Source organism: Lissotriton vulgaris, chromosome 4_1 (genome assembly GCF_964263255.1).
Source record: "Lissotriton vulgaris chromosome 4_1, aLisVul1.2, whole genome shotgun sequence".
Lineage (NCBI taxonomy): Eukaryota > Metazoa > Chordata > Amphibia > Caudata > Salamandridae > Lissotriton > Lissotriton vulgaris.
In genome coordinates, this window is record NC_141691.1 from 1,381,315,965 (window position 1) to 1,381,333,388 (window position 17,424).

At 46.8% G+C, this 17,424-nt stretch overlaps 1 protein-coding gene across 2 annotated transcripts in view; it reads left to right on the forward strand.

Annotated features, from left to right (window-relative positions):
* THOC1 (THO complex subunit 1) overlaps positions 1 to 17,424 on the forward strand; it is a 449,280-nt gene that overhangs the window by 49,898 nt on the left and 381,958 nt on the right. For both annotated transcript variants that reach the window (XM_086965617.1, XM_086965619.1), the window contains exon 4: positions 9,168 to 9,234. In XM_086965617.1, the coding sequence (XP_086821743.1) occupies positions 9,168 to 9,234 (67 nt within the window). The remainder of the gene's footprint in view (positions 1 to 9,167; positions 9,235 to 17,424) is intronic.

Genomic DNA, 17,424 nt, shown 5'->3' on the forward strand with positions numbered 1-17,424 from the left:
GAGCTACAAACCAACAAACAAAAGCAAGTTTTATCTTATTTATTCCATTGCTATATTACAAGATAAATCACTATATACAAAATATTCTTATGGTGAAGCCAATAACCATTAAATATTAACTACTGTATGTAATGTAACACCAATATTGAGATCATAAAAAATAAAATTTTGTTTATATATTTTGTATAATCAGCATTAATACATACCTATTTCTACAAAAAAAAAATCGACAAAACAACTATAACTTTTGTAATGCAAGACCTATTGCATTGTAAATACTTGTTGGAATGGAAAAAGAGTATGTAGAATACCATTCCAAGATGTCCACCATGTTGATAATCATTTAGCCGTATGGCCGCACAGAGGAGTGAACACTAACAAAAGAATGAAAAGTACAGGCTACAGGAAATAAAGCAGTCTTTTGTCCTACACCATACTTTTTACATGCTTTTTTGGCATTCGTTTCCCAGTGCCACAGGGTTGCTCAGTAACTGATTTCAGATGTGAAATATCCCCTCTTGCATTTGAGTGTAGGTGAAGTGACCTCCCTAAACAGCCAATACAAAAGCGATGAGACTAGAATGCTAATGTTCAAGATGTGATTGACCATGTTTAAAGCCAATAGCTGAAGGTTGTGGTGCAGAAATAGTCAATGGGTGAAGAAGGCTTTCCCATAGGCTCTTAAATTTAGTTTGAAATACTTTATTTACGATGAATGGTGCAATAAGAATGCCTCTCCAACCTAACCAGTTGTATGTGGCCTGGCTCCAAAAAGTCCGCCAGGACTCTAACACGCACTACTACAAATAGAGTACTCCTTTTATACGTTTCAATTCAGTTTTATCATGATATCAAATCAAATCATCACATTTCTCTCATTGTTAGTACATGCGTTGAAGTTACTTGCAATATAGTCAAATACATTTGCGTTACATGAATGTACATTCAAACAATAGTTTCAAAATACAATAAAACCCAATGCATTTCGGGGCATCAGCCCCTTCGTCAGGGGTCTGTTTAAAAAGAAAAAGGAAACATAGTAACTTTTGGTGCTTTAAGGATTCAGTGTTGCAATAGCGTTTACAGCTTGTGGTATTTACTGATTTCGTGCATTTCTTACCTCGTGTGCGAGGTAGCTCAACAGGTGTTGTGCTATGCAGTTTATAGCGTAGCTATATTGAATCTAAAAGGAGGAGATTATATAGGTCACTTGCTAATTTATTAAACTGTGTGCAGAGTTATTAGTACTTATTTCACTAGTTAAATTATTTTACCTCAGTCTTGCTTGCTTAATGCATATCTGTAAGAAAAAATATATTGTCTTGCGGTCACTTCAAAAAGGGGGTACCCAAAATAATCAGGGTCATAAGAAAAAGCATACAACAATACAATGCAGCGAGAGTCACCTACTTGTATGCACTTCAAGAGATCAATATTTGGTTTGCGCAATTAGTAATAATTCTTTAGACACTCAACTTGGAGTGGTCCACCGCAAAGGCCACTACAACAATAATTTATATACAAAACCAAGGAGTATCTCGTATTTAGAAAAATATCTTTTCAAAAGTCATGTGTAGACAAAGTTCATATTCAAAAGAAACTCTTTAAAGCAGGCTTTGCTGCTTCTTTTCGATTTTTCTTTTTCACTTCAAGTGTGATTTTTCAAAGAAACTTCAAAACAATAGATGTTCCAATACAGCCAATTCAATTGATGATCAAATATATTCCCATACAGCCTACGCGTTTCGTCCTCACAGGGACATCATCAGGGCTGTAGAAAGTAAAAAGAAAAAGAAGAAAATCTATAACTGGCCATTAATAAAAACATGAGTCAATTTTACTCCTAATATCATTTCTCTACAAAGCCTCAAGAAAAAAGAGGGAATTTTAGTCCATTACAGCCAGTATACTGGAAAATCCAAGTACTATAAAATAACATCACTTTTTTATTCAATAATTCACTAACGTGAGGTCTTCTTCGTTCTACTTATTTAACAATCTGAGCAAGTACTCAAACAAAACCTGCCTATATGACATGCTAATCAACAATAACCCCATTCCATTGAGAAATTTCGAAAGAACTACTCCTCGCTTGTGATAAAAGTATATCTACTAGACACTTTTTCCTAAGGTTTTTTACCTTGAAGGAGAATTAATTAGTTCGATTCCTATGTATACCTAATTAGTTATGTGTTAGCCCCTGTTTGAATGCAATAAAATAATTAGAAAATTATTAACAAAAATTATATATGCTCACCTAGATTGGATAAAAATTATAAATGAGGAAAATCTTCCATTGGGATCAAGTTGTTTACACGAAAGCGGTTTGAGAAGTCTTCAGCGATAATAGCCTGTAATTTCTTGCGTCCAATAATCTAAACGGAGGAAAATATCGGTCTTATAATTTTATTTTGTTATATATATATATATATATATATATATATATATATATATATATATATATATATATATATATATATATATATATATATATATATATATATATATATATATATATATATATATATATATATATATATATATATATATATATATATATATATATATATATATATATATATATATATATATATATATATATATATATATATACTAGAAGCCTGTCCCGACCTTGTCCAGGAGCAATCTGGCTTCAGGGCCCCCGCCCGCCCCGACATTGTCCGTGGATCCCCCGGAGTAGCAGCCCCTCCCGACCTTGGCTTCAGGGCCCCCACCCGCCCTGACATTGTCCGTGGGTCCCCCGTAGCCTTACCCCATCTGCCGCACCTCCCCGCGCTCCTGAGTTCACCGGTCCGCCCCTCCTCGCCGCTCCTCCCCGCCTGTCCGCCGCTCCTCCCAGCCTGACCGCCGCTCCTCACCGCCTGTCCGCCGCTCCTCCCCGCGCACATGAACTTTCGAAATAGCGCACTCGCTATAAACTGCATCTACCATGATGCTCCTGGGGTTCACCCGCTGGTGGGTGGAGTTGGAGTGCGACCCATGACCTTCAGTAATATGGCTCCCTCGAGCTAAGAGCTGACGAGCTCGGATCCCGCACCCACGCGCCTTGAGAGGTATCAACCTGAGAACACTTGGCAGCCTGCACAGCAAACCCCTGACCGACCTACACTCTGCTGATGAGGAACAACAATTCCGAAACACCGGTGTCCAGAGTTGGTGCTGCAAACTTGCTTTAACACATGAACTTTCGAAATAGCGCACTCGCTATAAACTGCATCTACCATGATGCTCCTGGGGTTCACCCGCTGGTGGGTGGAGTTGAAGTGCGACCCATGACCTTCACTATATATATACTAGAAGCCTGTCCCGACCTTGTCCAGGAGCAATCTGGCTTCAGGGCCCCCGCCCGCCCCGACATTGTCCGTGGATCCCCCGGAGTAGCAGCCCCTCCCGACCTTGGCTTCAGGGCCCCCACCCGCCCTGACATTGTCCGTGGGTCCCCCGTAGCCTTACCCCATCTGCCGCACCTCCCCGCGCTCCTGAGTTCACCGGTCCGCCCCTCCTCGCCGCTCCTCCCCGCCTGTCCGCCGCTCCTCCCAGCCTGACCGCCGCTCCTCACCGCTCCTCCCCGCCTGTCCGCCGCTCCTCCCCGCGCTCATGTCCGCCGCTCCTCCTCGCGCTCCTGGACGTCGCTCCTCCCCGCGCTCCTGATGTCAGCACGCATGTCGCGGCCGGCGCTACTTCCATGGGACTACTTTTTTTTTCTCGTAAATTTTGTAAATAACGTATATTTTTTTAATTTATATAGCCTATGTCCATCTGCACATCTTTACAATTTCAACGATGTATCGGGTGTGTGGATTGGCGCTGTGGTTCCCGAGTTTACCCGCCTCAAAGGTTCAAAGTTCTTCCTTTATAATAGTAGTATAGATAACCAGTATTTTGCAATCCAAAGTGCCTTTAGCATTTGAGAGGGCACACGACAGCACCTCGCCCTTCGGCTATCTCATGCAGCTTGCCTCATTCCTCCTTTTCAAAGTAGTCAGAGCCAACGCGTTTCGAGGTTAAGACCTCTTCTTCCTGGGCTGCCATAAATTAAAAACACCTGAGCCTCGCATTGCATGGTTGTCAGCTTTATTTATTCACATCACGGCCCCTCAGTGGGCGTGGGTTCGATGTCAAACATTAGTGCATGTTGGTATTTGGAGTTCAAAATGCGAGCATAATTAATGCACTTCAAGTAAGTTCAAGTGTTCATTTATATATTAGGGCTTATTTTCTCCTGTAGTAGGTTCAGAGTCATTTGGCAAGCGTATTTAGCATATGAAGCACTGTGCTGAAAAAAGTCTCGGTTTGTACCCAAACAGCAGCCTCACTTACTGGAATTTATATCTCTCCCAGCGGATGATGGTGCTCCTCCCCACGGACAGGCCTCCGTGTAGAAAATTTTGCAATCCAAAGTGCCTTTAGCATTTGAGAGGGCACACGACAGCACCTCGCCCTTCGGCTATCTCATGCAGCTTGCCTCATTCCTCCTTTTCAAAGTAGTCAGAGCCAACGCGTTTCGAGGTTAAGACCTCTTCTTCCTGGGCTGCCATAAATTAAAAACACCTGAGCCTCGCATTGCATGGTTGTCAGCTTTATTTATTCACATCACGGCCCCTCAGTGGGCGTGGGTTCGATGTCAAACATTAGTGCATGTTGGTATTTGGAGTTCAAAATGCGAGCATAATTAATGCACTTCAAGTAAGTTCAAGTGTTCATTTATATATTAGGGCTTATTTTCTCCTGTAGTAGGTTCAGAGTCATTTGGCAAGCGTATTTAGCATATGAAGCACTGTGCTGAAAAAAGTCTCGGTTTGTACCCAAACAGCAGCCTCACTTACTGGAATTTATATCTCTCCCAGCGGATGATGGTGCTCCTCCCCACGGACAGGCCTCCGTGTAGAAAATTTTGCAATCCAAAGTGCCTTTAGCATTTGAGAGGGCACACGACAGCACCTCGCCCTTCGGCTATCTCATGCAGCTTGCCTCATTCCTCCTTTTCAAAGTAGTCAGAGCCAACGCGTTTCGAGGTTAAGACCTCTTCTTCCTGGGCTGCCATAAATTAAAAACACCTGAGCCTCGCATTGCATGGTTGTCAGCTTTATTTATTCACATCACGGCCCCTCAGTGGGCGTGGGTTCGATGTCAAACATTAGTGCATGTTGGTATTTGGAGTTCAAAATGCGAGCATAATTAATGCACTTCAGCAGCGGACACAGAGTGCGGCAGTCTGAGGCAATTCGCTTCCACACGAGTTGGAGGTTTGAGCACAGGACTCCATGAGTAAACTAGCGCACTGAACCGTAAACACAGCCTACAAAGGTATGAACATTAGCTTCACTTTTCAAGAAAGACTCAATGAAAATTACATGCATCAAACGGACTACCTATCCCAGAAAGCATGGAATGACGATGTACTGAACATACGCCTACCATGGGTGTGGTTAAAGCAATGCCCGGTAAATATGAATGCATGAACAAACATTTCTTGAAAGCAGCCCCTGATGACGGGAAAAGGCTCCCAGAAACGCGTTGGGCAGATGATATGTGATGTGAAACGGGGAACTGCGCGGAGAGAGAAGCCCGCAGGGCGGAGGAATGTCGAGTGCCTCCCCAAAAGCTTAGGCACATTGGATAACAAAATTCTTACCGGCCGGCCGGTCGGGGGGATGGCACCATCGACTGCAGCAGCGGACACAGAGTGCGGCAGTCTGAGGCAATTCGCTTCCACACGAGTTGGAGGTTTGAGCACAGGACTCCATGAGTAAACTAGCGCACTGAACCGTAAACACAGCCTACAAAGGTATGAACATTAGCTTCACTTTTCAAGAAAGACTCAATGAAAATTACATGCATCAAACGGACTACCTATCCCAGAAAGCATGGAATGACGATGTACTGAACATACGCCTACCATGGGTGTGGTTAAAGCAATGCCCGGTAAATATGAATGCATGAACAAACATTTCTTGAAAGCAGCCCCTGATGACGGGAAAAGGCTCCCAGAAACGCGTCGGGCAGATGATATGTTATGTGAAACGGGAAGTGCGCGGAGAGAGAAGCCCGCAGGGCGGAGGAATGTCGAGTGCCTCCCCAAAAGCTTAGGCACATTGGATAACAAAATTCTTACCGGCCGGCCGGTCGGGGGGATGGCACCATCGACTGCAGCAGCGGACACAGAGTGCGGCAGTCTGAGGCAATTCGCTTCCACACGAGTTGGAGGTTTGAGCACAGGACTCCATGAGTAAACTAGCGCACTGAACCGTAAACACAGCCTACAAAGGTATGAACATTAGCTTCACTTTTCAAGAAAGACTCAATGAAAATTACATGCATCAAACGGACTACCTATCCCAGAAAGCATGGAATGACGATGTACTGAACATACGCCTACCATGGGTGTGGTTAAAGCAATGCCCGGTAAATATGAATGCATGAACAAACATTTCTTGAAAGCAGCCCCTGATGACGGGAAAAGGCTCCCAGAAACGCGTCGGGCAGATGATATGTGATGTGGAACGGGGAAGTGCGCGGAGAGAGAAGCCCGCAGGGCGGAGGAATGTCGAGTGCCTCCCCAAAAGCTTAGGCACATTGGATAACAAGATAACCAGTATTGCAGCCTGAGTCAATACAATGACCTAGTTTTATTTAGTGATGACATAGCATTGCTACCTGATACGTAGATAACTATGGTAATTCAAGGGACCCATAAAAAACGACAAATCCTACCATTCAAATCCCATCCAACGCTGCTTGTTCAGTCTCTTAGTATTAAATATCATCCTAGTTTATGATCGGATTTCAAATAGACAGTTCTATGAAAGGAAAGACGTGAGAAAAAGCATATCTTGGTGATATATAGTGCTCACCTGTGGGTCTTCTATTTTCACGTCAAATAGTTACCCTGCGGAATTAAAACAAGGGAATTTCCATTGAACGTTATTGCATAAGTTAGAGGATTTTGTAGCTTTGTCTTCAAGTTTGCAAATAAAGTTTTTACCTGCGAGCCTCTGTAGAAGTTGGTAGGTCTCGCTAGTCAATCGTATGCGTTTGACTGTGAATGAAAATGAACGCGATCATTAGCCTGTTGCCGATTTTCAACGCGGCAGAATGCACGCTGTTTCGTAATTATAAAGCGTTAATAAGCGAAAAGCGCTTTGGGCTTACCGTTTCGAAAAACGATGCTGCTCTATGCGGCGTCTCAAGTCGGGTGTGTCGACCATGGCTAACTTTCTATACTACTAGTCCCTTCTTACTTATTACTGACTCTTCCCTTGTATGTAGCAATAGACGAAGGACTTCCTTATTGAAAGTTTTACGGCCACCATTACTGAGCGGTGGAAGTTCAATAATGCTATTGGTTTTAACCTATTGTGGTATGAGTCAAACAATACGTTACAGTGTATTGACACGCGGAGGGCATTCAGATATTATTAATTGTTCATGTGTATATGCATTAAAACATAATGGGATAAAGAAAATAAAGTAAAATAAAGGTAATACACACTGCTTAACATTATTCTGGTTTCATTATATGCATTCCTGCCTATTTACAATCGCACTCAAATAGATTATATTCTTTATTAACTCCTACAGCGCTGTTATACCTATGTGTACATAGGGGTGTGTAATTGTATGTTGTATGTCGTGTGAGCATACGGATCACTGCGAATTCGAATCCCTTGAGGTTCTAACTGTATACATCTGTGATGTTTTTGAACTTTATATAAAGCAAATCATCTCCATTTTGTCATTCAGTCCATTAGGGATCAGTGGCTGGCGCTTACGTATCCAAAAGGCCTCCCTCTGGAGTAGGATCTTAGCATTGTCCAGTCCTAACCGTTGTAGAATAAGTTCAATAATTTGAAATCTCAGCTGCGCTATTGTATGGCCCGCTTCCATCCTGTGCTTTGCTAGTGGTGTTGTGTTGTTTTCTACACTGGCTTGAAGGATGTCCTTGCATGGGGGGAAGAAATGTTGAACACTATATTGACCGATGGGCCAAATCTTCATCCTTCTCTGATGACAAGACTTAGTCAATTAGTTCATCTCAAATTTTAGGGTCTCATCCATTTCTGGTAGGAGAATCATGGCTGAGGTGTGATCAGTTTGTGCATAGGTCCTGTTTGCCCTAAGTGTGGTTTGAGCTGCCTAAGGTAGTTACGTGAAATGGCTCCAAACAAAAAGCCTGTTCTCTACAGAAAAGCTGATCCCTCGTATAAAATGGGGGCAGGACCACGTTTTAACCATGGCAAGGGTATTGTTGCCACTTCAAAGGGGTAGCACCCTCTACCCACAGAGACAAAGGGTTTCAGTGGTTTGAGGGGTCAAAAAATACTTACATGCTTGGGTACGAGATCCTTGATGGACCCTGGGCAGCCTTACACAAAGCAGTCTATAATTTTGAGGCACTATTGCATGTGGAATCCATTCACTCATCTAGGTATACATTGTAAACTGCTCGCCCTCGCACACGTCTAGTTTTACTTACACATGTCCTAGACATGTTGGAGGGAAAGGACCCCAGTTATGGAGGATTATGCAGACTGTACGCAGAGGGAGCTGGTTGGATTTACCTCTCTGATAGTGCTGATAGTGCAGATAAAAAGGCCACTGCCAGTCTACGCATAAACTGGGTTGAGAAAATTATAGTCCTCCTAAAGAGTAGTGTTCTTGGGATGCCATCATAGTCCAGCTTTGATGTCTCGTCAGGTTATCCAGGAGAACCCTTTTGGGGCAAAGATGATGGTCTTAATGGCTAGGGGAAAAACACACAATACTCTTCAGAAGTATAAAAAGGCAGGACAGTAAAGTTTTAAAAAACCATGCACAGGACTTTCATCCCAGCAGACCCCATCTACGTGCAGGTAGAGGCGCTTGTGTTCCTCTTATTGCTGTGCATGTTAATCCCATTCTAGTTTTCAAATATCTTTTTGTGGGATTAAGACTGAATGAGAACATGTGGAGTAACATGTTCTGTGTCATAATTCCTTAAATTATAACCTAATCTTGTTGTTAACCAAAGTGTTAAATCTAAAGTCTGTTTCTTTTTTTAGCTTCTGTAAAGTATGGGATGTAAATATGACCTGTCCCCTGATGGCACTGCTACGATAGCTTGATACGTTTTTTGTAATCTCTGTTCCCTTTCTATTTTTCCACAGATAAACCAGGCATCCTGCAAGAATGTCTTGGCCATTATTTCCCTTGCTATTAATGGTGTCACAGAAGGTTGGTAAAGTATTTTTGTTGCAGTAGTCAAACCCCCTCCGACCCCCAACACGTTTTTCCTTTTATTTGATCCAACTTTGAAGTGCACTGGGTTCCTGCTAACCAGGTCCCCAGTGCCAGTGTTCGTTCTCCAAAACAAGACAACTGATCACTTGATCCCCAAGTGACCAGGCCTATAGCACCTCTGTAAGTCCCTAGTAAGTAATAACTCTTGCACCTAGGGCATAGGTACTAGAGAGGGTCACTTTGAGCGGCAGCATATCTTGTGCCGCTATATGGGACACAAAAGAACACCACAACTGCCAATACTGGACGCCACTGACTAGTATTTATGCTGACCTTTAGGAATAAAACATACCGGTCCGGACACAGCACCAAACTCATACAGACTGCCACTGCAAGACAAGGTGATCTAAAAAGTGAAAGCACAACATGGCACAGACTTTTACCATTTCCCCCAACACTGCATGTCATTTAGAAATCCTCCCTGCAGCAGGCCTTACAGCCCTAAGGCAATGTACATTAAATTACATGTAAGAACATATCTGCATGAGCAGATATGCCCCTGTGCTGGCCAGTTCAATTACTGACAGTACAAGTGAACATGCAAGCCATCTTAAAGTATTTACTCGCACTTGTCAAACGAGTTTCCCAGCTACTTATTGGCTTCTCTGAAACTTATAGTGTTTGGTATCAAACACCTCTCATTAATAAGCCCACAGTGGGTTGGATTTAGTACTACATGCACCCAGAGGGTATCTTGGAGATACCCCCTGAAACCTACCAGCCTTCTGGTGTTCTGGCTGACTGGTCCTGTCCAGCCTCCCACCGCAGGAAGAGGTAAAAGTGCTTCTATAGGTCAGATCCACCCTGCCTCCAAGTGTGGGGGTACCATGACTGACTGGAACTACACATCACCAATACCTGGGCTACGGGACCCCTTGCAGCAGTCCAGTCCAGACACCAACTCCGGGAGAAACCGTCCTAGATGTCTAGGGAATTCAGGGACAGTGAAACCCACCTCAAAAGTGGCCCCGTTGTTCTGGTTGCCCCTCTGCAGCAGAACCAAAGACGAGTAGTGAGCCTGAGACCAAAGCCTCAAAGCAACTATGAACCCGGATCTCCAGAGCCCAAGTCCAAGGGAGGCAACTATGCCAGTGGGGTCCTCAGGCCCACAAGAGCTAAGCCCATCCTTGGGTTTTCCCAGATTAGACTTCCAGTTGCCACCTGCAGCCTTTTTTATTTTTTTTATTTTTATTTTTTTTTGAAAACCTTTATTTCGAAAAAGTAATACAAATACAGACCTACAACCACAGGGGCCGGCCAGTAGCAGTAAATATCGAAATCAAAAATAATACACAGCTCATCAGCCGACAACCCGGGGGTTCGGCAGCGATATAATATGCCCACACGATGGTCCTGTGATGATAGGAGGATAAATGAAAGGTTTCACATTTTATATTTTTTGAAAAACAAACATAACAACAAAATTCCGAGGTGACATTTATAATGTATGTGGCTGTCTCAGATAGCAGGGTGAGCGACCCAGATAAAGGCTGATGTGAAAAAGGATATGGAAACACGAGGAGGGAAGGAAGGGGTCGGGAGCGAACAAGCAGGTAAAATACAATATGCTATAGACGTATGGAATGCCCGGTCATGGGGACAGAGGAATATCATTGGTTTCTACAAACGGGGTGGTGCAAATCTCTCCACGATATGAGTTCCATTGACCCCATATCCTCCCCCATTTCTTAGGTCTTCCACGGGCGATGTACACAGTTTTTTCTCTGAACATGCACCAATCCATGTTTTCCTTCCAGGTTGAAACCAGAGGTGCCCTTTGAGACCCCCACAGCTGGGCTATGTCTCTTTTCGCTATCATGTTGCCGAGGGTGGCCCATTGTGTCTGCGCTACGCTATAATCATTCGGCTCCCACACGTTCAACAGGCACCTTCTGGCCTCGGGCAATAACGAAACACCCGTAACCTCTTCCATAACCTCATGCACTCGTCTCCAAAACACCACTAAGTCCGGACATTCCCACAAAATATGAAGAAAAGTAGCAAGCATACCGCAGCCGCGCCTACACAACCCATCCATAGAGTAACCCATATGCATCAGGCGTGGACCCGTGACATACACGCGGTGTAAAATCTTCAATTGCACCAGCCGGAGACGCGCCGGAATCGTGACTTCCTTAGGGGATGATACCGCGGCCTGCCAATCTTCGTCATCCAGCTCCAGCCCGTCACCAGTCCAGGCCCCACGAAGCTGTACAAGAAGATCCGAGCGGTCATTGATGAGCTTATTATAAATGAGGGAGATGGTACTATCAGGGACATACCCGTCAAGCACTCTGTCTTCCAGGGCAGAGGACTCTGGGATAGCGGTACCGGCCGGGAAGACGGATTCAAGTGCATGACGAACCTGCATATACCGGAAGTGCTCTTTATCTCCCAGTTTGTACTCTTGTTGAAGTTCCACGAAGCTTTTGATCCTATCCTTGACCCAGAGGTCTCCTACCCTACTAATGCCAATAAGATCCCATTTGTCAAATCCCTTCGTCGTCCAAAGACAGCCCAGTCTCTCCGCCGCATAAAGCGGAGTGGCTCTGGTCAGCCTATCTGTCCATCCCGTGGCAGCAGTCGCAGCGCCCCACACTCGTACCGCAACCCCAGTGGGACCGGTAAGATTTTTCCCCGCCGATCTAGAGTAGAGCGCCCTATTATAGTCTCCTCCCGGCAGCTGCCATTTATCCATCTCGAATGCCGGATTGAAACCGGACCATACATTGCGTGGTTGACCGCACTCAGTTGCGTTGCCCAGTAGTACCGTTTTATATCGGGCAACGCTATACCACCGTCGTACCAGGGCAAAGTAAATTTCGCAAGTGCAATGCGAGGTCGCCCGCCCCATACCAGCTTCCTCTGGAGGCCCTCGATCTCCCGGAAATAACCAGCAGGCACCAAGTCAAGCGTGTTTTGGAGAGCGTACAGAAATCGAGAGAGGGACATCATCTTAAACAGGGCCGCTCTCCCAACCGGGGACAGCGATAAACCGCACCACTCTGCGACGTCCGACCGAAGCCGGCGGGGTGGCGGAAGCAGATTGCTATCATACCGTACGGCTGAGTCCAAGGAAATATAAATCCCCAAGTATTTAAAGCCGTCGCGCGATACCGGTATTGGACAGACACGGGGCAACAGGGGCAGTTCTTCAGTGAGCGGGTAAATGCAGGACTTAGCCCAATTAATAGCTAAACCCGAGTTCCTCCCAAAGGAGCGCAACACATCAAACAACACTCCTAGTGACTTACGAGGGGAAGTAATGTATAACAGAATATCATCAGCGTATAACGATATACGGTCCTCAAAGTCAGAGGACCAACTAATGCCTTTAAGCGACGGCTCCCACCGAAGCTACGCGGCAAGGGGCTCAAGAGCAAGCGCGAAGAGGAGCGGCGATAACGGGCAGCCCTGTCGTGTGCCTCTTCCTAGGACGAAAGGCTCCGAGGCCCTACCATTGACCACCACTTGGGCCAGTGGTTGTTCATAAAGAAGTTTGACCCAGCCAATAAAATTAGGACCGAAACCGAATTTTGCGAGGGCTGCCCACAAATACGGCCATTCTATCGCGTCGAAGGCCATCGAGTCATCCAAAGAGACCAAGATGGCCGGCTCACGAAGTGACCCCGCCCTTGCCAGCACACCATGAAGGTGGCGAAGATTGAGAGCGGTATTCCGATGAGGAATGAACCCCGACTGATCAGGGTGTATCAAATCACTGATCACCGTAATCAAACGATTCGCCAAAAGTTTCGCCAAAATTTTGGGCTCGACGTTCAGAAGCGAGATCGGCCTATATGACGAACATTGATCGCGAGGCTTCCCATCTTTGTGAATGACGACAATGGACGCCAATCTCTGATCCCGGGGAAGAACTCGCGATTCCAAAAACATTTGGCGAAGGTGAGGCGCCATCTTGTCTGGACACAATTTGTACAGCTCTACCGGGATACCATTCGGGCCAGAGGCCTTCCCTGAGCGAAAGGAGCGGATAGCAAGTGCTATTTCATCAGCAGAAAAATCCACCTCCATAAGCTCCCTATCCGACTCCGAAAGGCTAGGCAGCGCGATATCCCTAAGTAGCAAATGTGAATCCTCCTCCGGCCTGTCCGAGACCGGCGCGTAGACCTTCTGAAAGTGCTTAGCAAACACTGCGACTATCTCATCTGGGTCCACAACCCGTTTACCGTCCTCTCTTACCACAACAGGCACCACACGATTCAACCTCTCTCTCTTATCCAGCCACGCAATCAACTTCCCGGCCTGATCACCAACATCATACAAGCGCCCCTGCTGCTCACGACTCATCATCCTTGCCGCATCAGTTACCAGCGCTCTATAATCGGCCTGTTTAAGGGCCAAAACATGCAAACCCTCGGGTGTAACCCCAGATTCCAACTCTTCTTCCAGAGCCGTGATTTCAGTCTCCAATCTCACCACTTCCTCATTCTTACTTTTCCTCGCGCTAGCAATCAGGGAAAGGGCTTGACCCCGGACAACTGTCTTATAGGCCCCCCACAGGGAGACCGAAGAGGACACAGACCCAACATTCTCTGCAAAATAATGCTCCATACATTTGACCACCTCAGCCCTGGTTTTCGGGTTGCGTAGGTGCCAGGGGTTAATTGGGGCAACCCTGCCCTCAGCTCCCAGTTGTACATCAATTGTAAGCCAGACAGGAGAGTGATCCGAGATCCCCCGAGCAAAATGTCGAATTTCCCTCACAGAGACCATCTGCACCGCTGGCACCAGGATATAATCGAGCCTCGAGAGACTCCCATGCGCTCCCGAATAGAAGGTATATTGTGCCTGCCCAGGGGGCAGGTGCCTCCAGCAATCCACTAAACCCAGCGCATCCAGGAAGTTGCTCATCCATAACTGTGATCTTAAAAGAGTCCGGGGGGGGGGGGGTTACGATCCTCGCTACCACAAACAACTGAGTTAAAGTCCCCACCAACCACCAACATGCCCAGAGGGAAATTCAATACCACTGTACCCAGATCGGAAAACGTGACGGACTGTAAACCCGGTGGGACATACACAGAAAGAACAAAGATCGTCTTCCCCTCCCAGCGACCAGTAATGGCCGCGTACCGGCCTCTATCATCTAACACAGTATCATCTATCTCCAAGGGGAGGGAACTCCGGACCAGGACACCGGCCCCCCTAGACCCAGTAGTGAATCCTGAATGTGCCACCAAACGGTATCCCCTTCTATTCAGTGCCTGGCAAGCATCCCTATCAGATGTGTCTCCTGCAGTAACACTATATCAGGTGAAAGACGTTTCAGATACTGTAAAACAATCCCCCGCTTGATCCTATCACCCAGACCATTAACATTCCAACTCAGCACCCGCAGCCCCCTACCCCCCATTCCAGAAACTTGAGCTGTGCTCCCCCCATAAAGAAACAGGCACAGTGGTCAAAGAGTGCAGCGAAAGAGAACCTCGGAACAAACAAAAAAAACAAAAGCCCCCCCCCCCACCCCCAGGAAAACCCCTAGAACCCCCCCCCCCCCCCCCCACCCTGCACCCCTGCGTTAGACCCGAAAGCCACCCCAACTTGCAGTGTGCCTGTCGCGGATGTATGTCGTTACAACGCATACTTTTACTCCGCATACCATTACAACGCGGTTTTTACAACGCATACCGCTACAACGCATAGCGCTTTGGGGTGCTGGATAGTGGTAAGTATAATTTACTATTCTAACTCCAGTCCCCGTGGACCCTAGGGAAGGTGTTGGATAGTAAATTAAACTTACCTCTTATCCTAGAGCGCCCCCCAGCGCAATGCGTTGTAACGGTATGCGTTGTAATGCCTGCGTTGTAGTGGTAGTGCGGAGTAAAAATTGCGTTGTAACAGGTGCATACCGCCTGTCGCCCCATTAAACTAGTCTACGAAAAGAGAGAGAAAGACCCCTTAGAGGAGGAAGAATCCCGAGCCCTCCCACCCCCGGGTAATCAACCGTTCATGCACATAGGAATAGTCAAACCCCCGCTGTCAGTCCATATAGGTGGCACACCGGCAGGGACTCACTCCACCCGTTCCTCCAGGCCACCTTCAGCTCCCTTCGATTGTTCCCGTCGATCACGGTGTGCCGGCAAAGTATCAAGCCAGTCACTGGCAACCTCCGGGCGATCAAAGAAGAGCGCACGCTCCTCGTATTCAATCTTCAAGCGAGCCGGGAACAGCATGACGTACTTTAGTGCCATGTCTCTGAGGCGCCTTTTCACACCGGTGAAGCTCATGCGTTGTTTTGCACCGCTTGCGTAAAGTCTGGATAAAAACTGATCGACGCATTGTCAAATTTAGTGGGTCCATTGGTGCGTGATGCTTGCAGGATAGCGTCTCTGTCCCGAAAATTAAAGATCCTGGCTATAATACGTTTTGGTGCGGCGCCCAGTTTAGGCCTACCACCTGGTACTCTGTGGGCACGCTCCACGGTAAAAGAGTTGCTGAGTCCCTTAGGCACGAGATGATGCAGCACAAGGTCCTCCACCAATAGATCCGTGGCGAGCTCCGAGGAATTTTCCGGGACACCAATAATGCGAACGTTGTTGCGCCTGGCCCGGCTTTCGAAGTCGTCCAGCCGACGGGCAAACGAGTCATTTGATGATCGTAGACTACGAACCTCCGCCTGTAGATCAGAAACATCCGTCGTGAGACTTGCGGTCTTAATGTCCAGTGACTTGACCCGCTCGTTGGTCTTTGCGAGGTCCGTTCTGATAAGGTTGACTTCAATCGCCACAGTGTCTATCTTTGAAGCCAGGGTCTCATATTGCTGACCCATCGAGGTCTTCACACTGGCAATGGCGCCCATGACATCCCGCAATGTCAAGTCTTCCGTTACAGGAGAGCCATCCCCAGTCTCATCCAAGACTTTACCCGCTCAACCAGGGGATCCCTTTGGGCGGGCGAAGCGATCAATAGTATTGGATTGGGCAACACCCCCTCGGAATGCACCCCTGGTGGCCCTCTTCTCACTCTCCGACCTGCACGCCATGTTGGGTAGCGAGCCCAGTTGGGCCGTTCGAGACCTGGTAAGAATGGCTCTACGCAGAACCGACCAGTAAAGTCAGGGATGAGGGCAAAAGAAGAAGAGGTGCGGTGCCAGCAGCAGGGCACAGGCCAGCAGTCACAACAGACAGCGAGTCGCAGTGGATGATGACCAAAAACGAAACCGAAAGTACCTCAGGGGCGACGGAAAGATCTCAATGACCGTTGTTGTTCAATTGCCACCTGGGTACTTCGAAGACTCGAGGCCGCGGAGATTCGTCGGTGTAGGCCACAAAGTTCCAAGATGCAGAGAGTCCGGTTCCCAGAGGCCAAATCAATTTCTGAAAAAAGATATCATGTCAGCAGGGCATCAGCTGATAGAACCCGTCGTCAAAATCAGAATATGTGGCAGGATAAATGCGGGAGGTGGAAAGGGTCTCGGGAGCCCTGTGCTCACGCGTCCATCTTGGATCGGCGCGTAGCTCCTCCCCACCTGCAGCTTTTTGCTGCAGGCCCCTTCCAAACGCGAGAAACTCCAGCACCGGATCCAACACAAAAGACTACGCTGCAACCGATGCGCACAGCACAAGGAGATGTGGATCAAAGGTGTCCCCACGTGTCCGAGCACCTCAAGGGATGTGCCTGTCAAAGAGTAGGGTGTGCTTTCCTATGGTCACCCCACTTTTTGCTTTTTGCTTTACTGGTTTTCGACTTAATGTGGCTGTGGGCCTGCTATCAGACCCACAGCCCAGCTGTGCTCTCTCTAAATTCAATACAATGTACTTTAGGTACATTACCAATTGGACATTGGGTCACCTTATGAGCCCCTGTACAGTGTACTATAGGTACCCAGGGCATAGGTGCACCCAAGGCCTTCCAGGGGCTGCAGCATGCATTATGCCACCCCTGGCTGGCCACTCACATTGACACAACTGGCTGATCACTCAGCTGGGGCAAGGTCGTGTAATCACCCCTTGCTTAGGTGTAGTATCCCTATACCTACCTTTACATATAGACACATAAATACCTATAATTCACTCTATGGCTGGCCTTAACAATCCTGGAGGCAGAGTGCTTGGTTCTATGTGAGATGAGGCTCTAGCATGAGCTGAGCCTGTCTGCAGC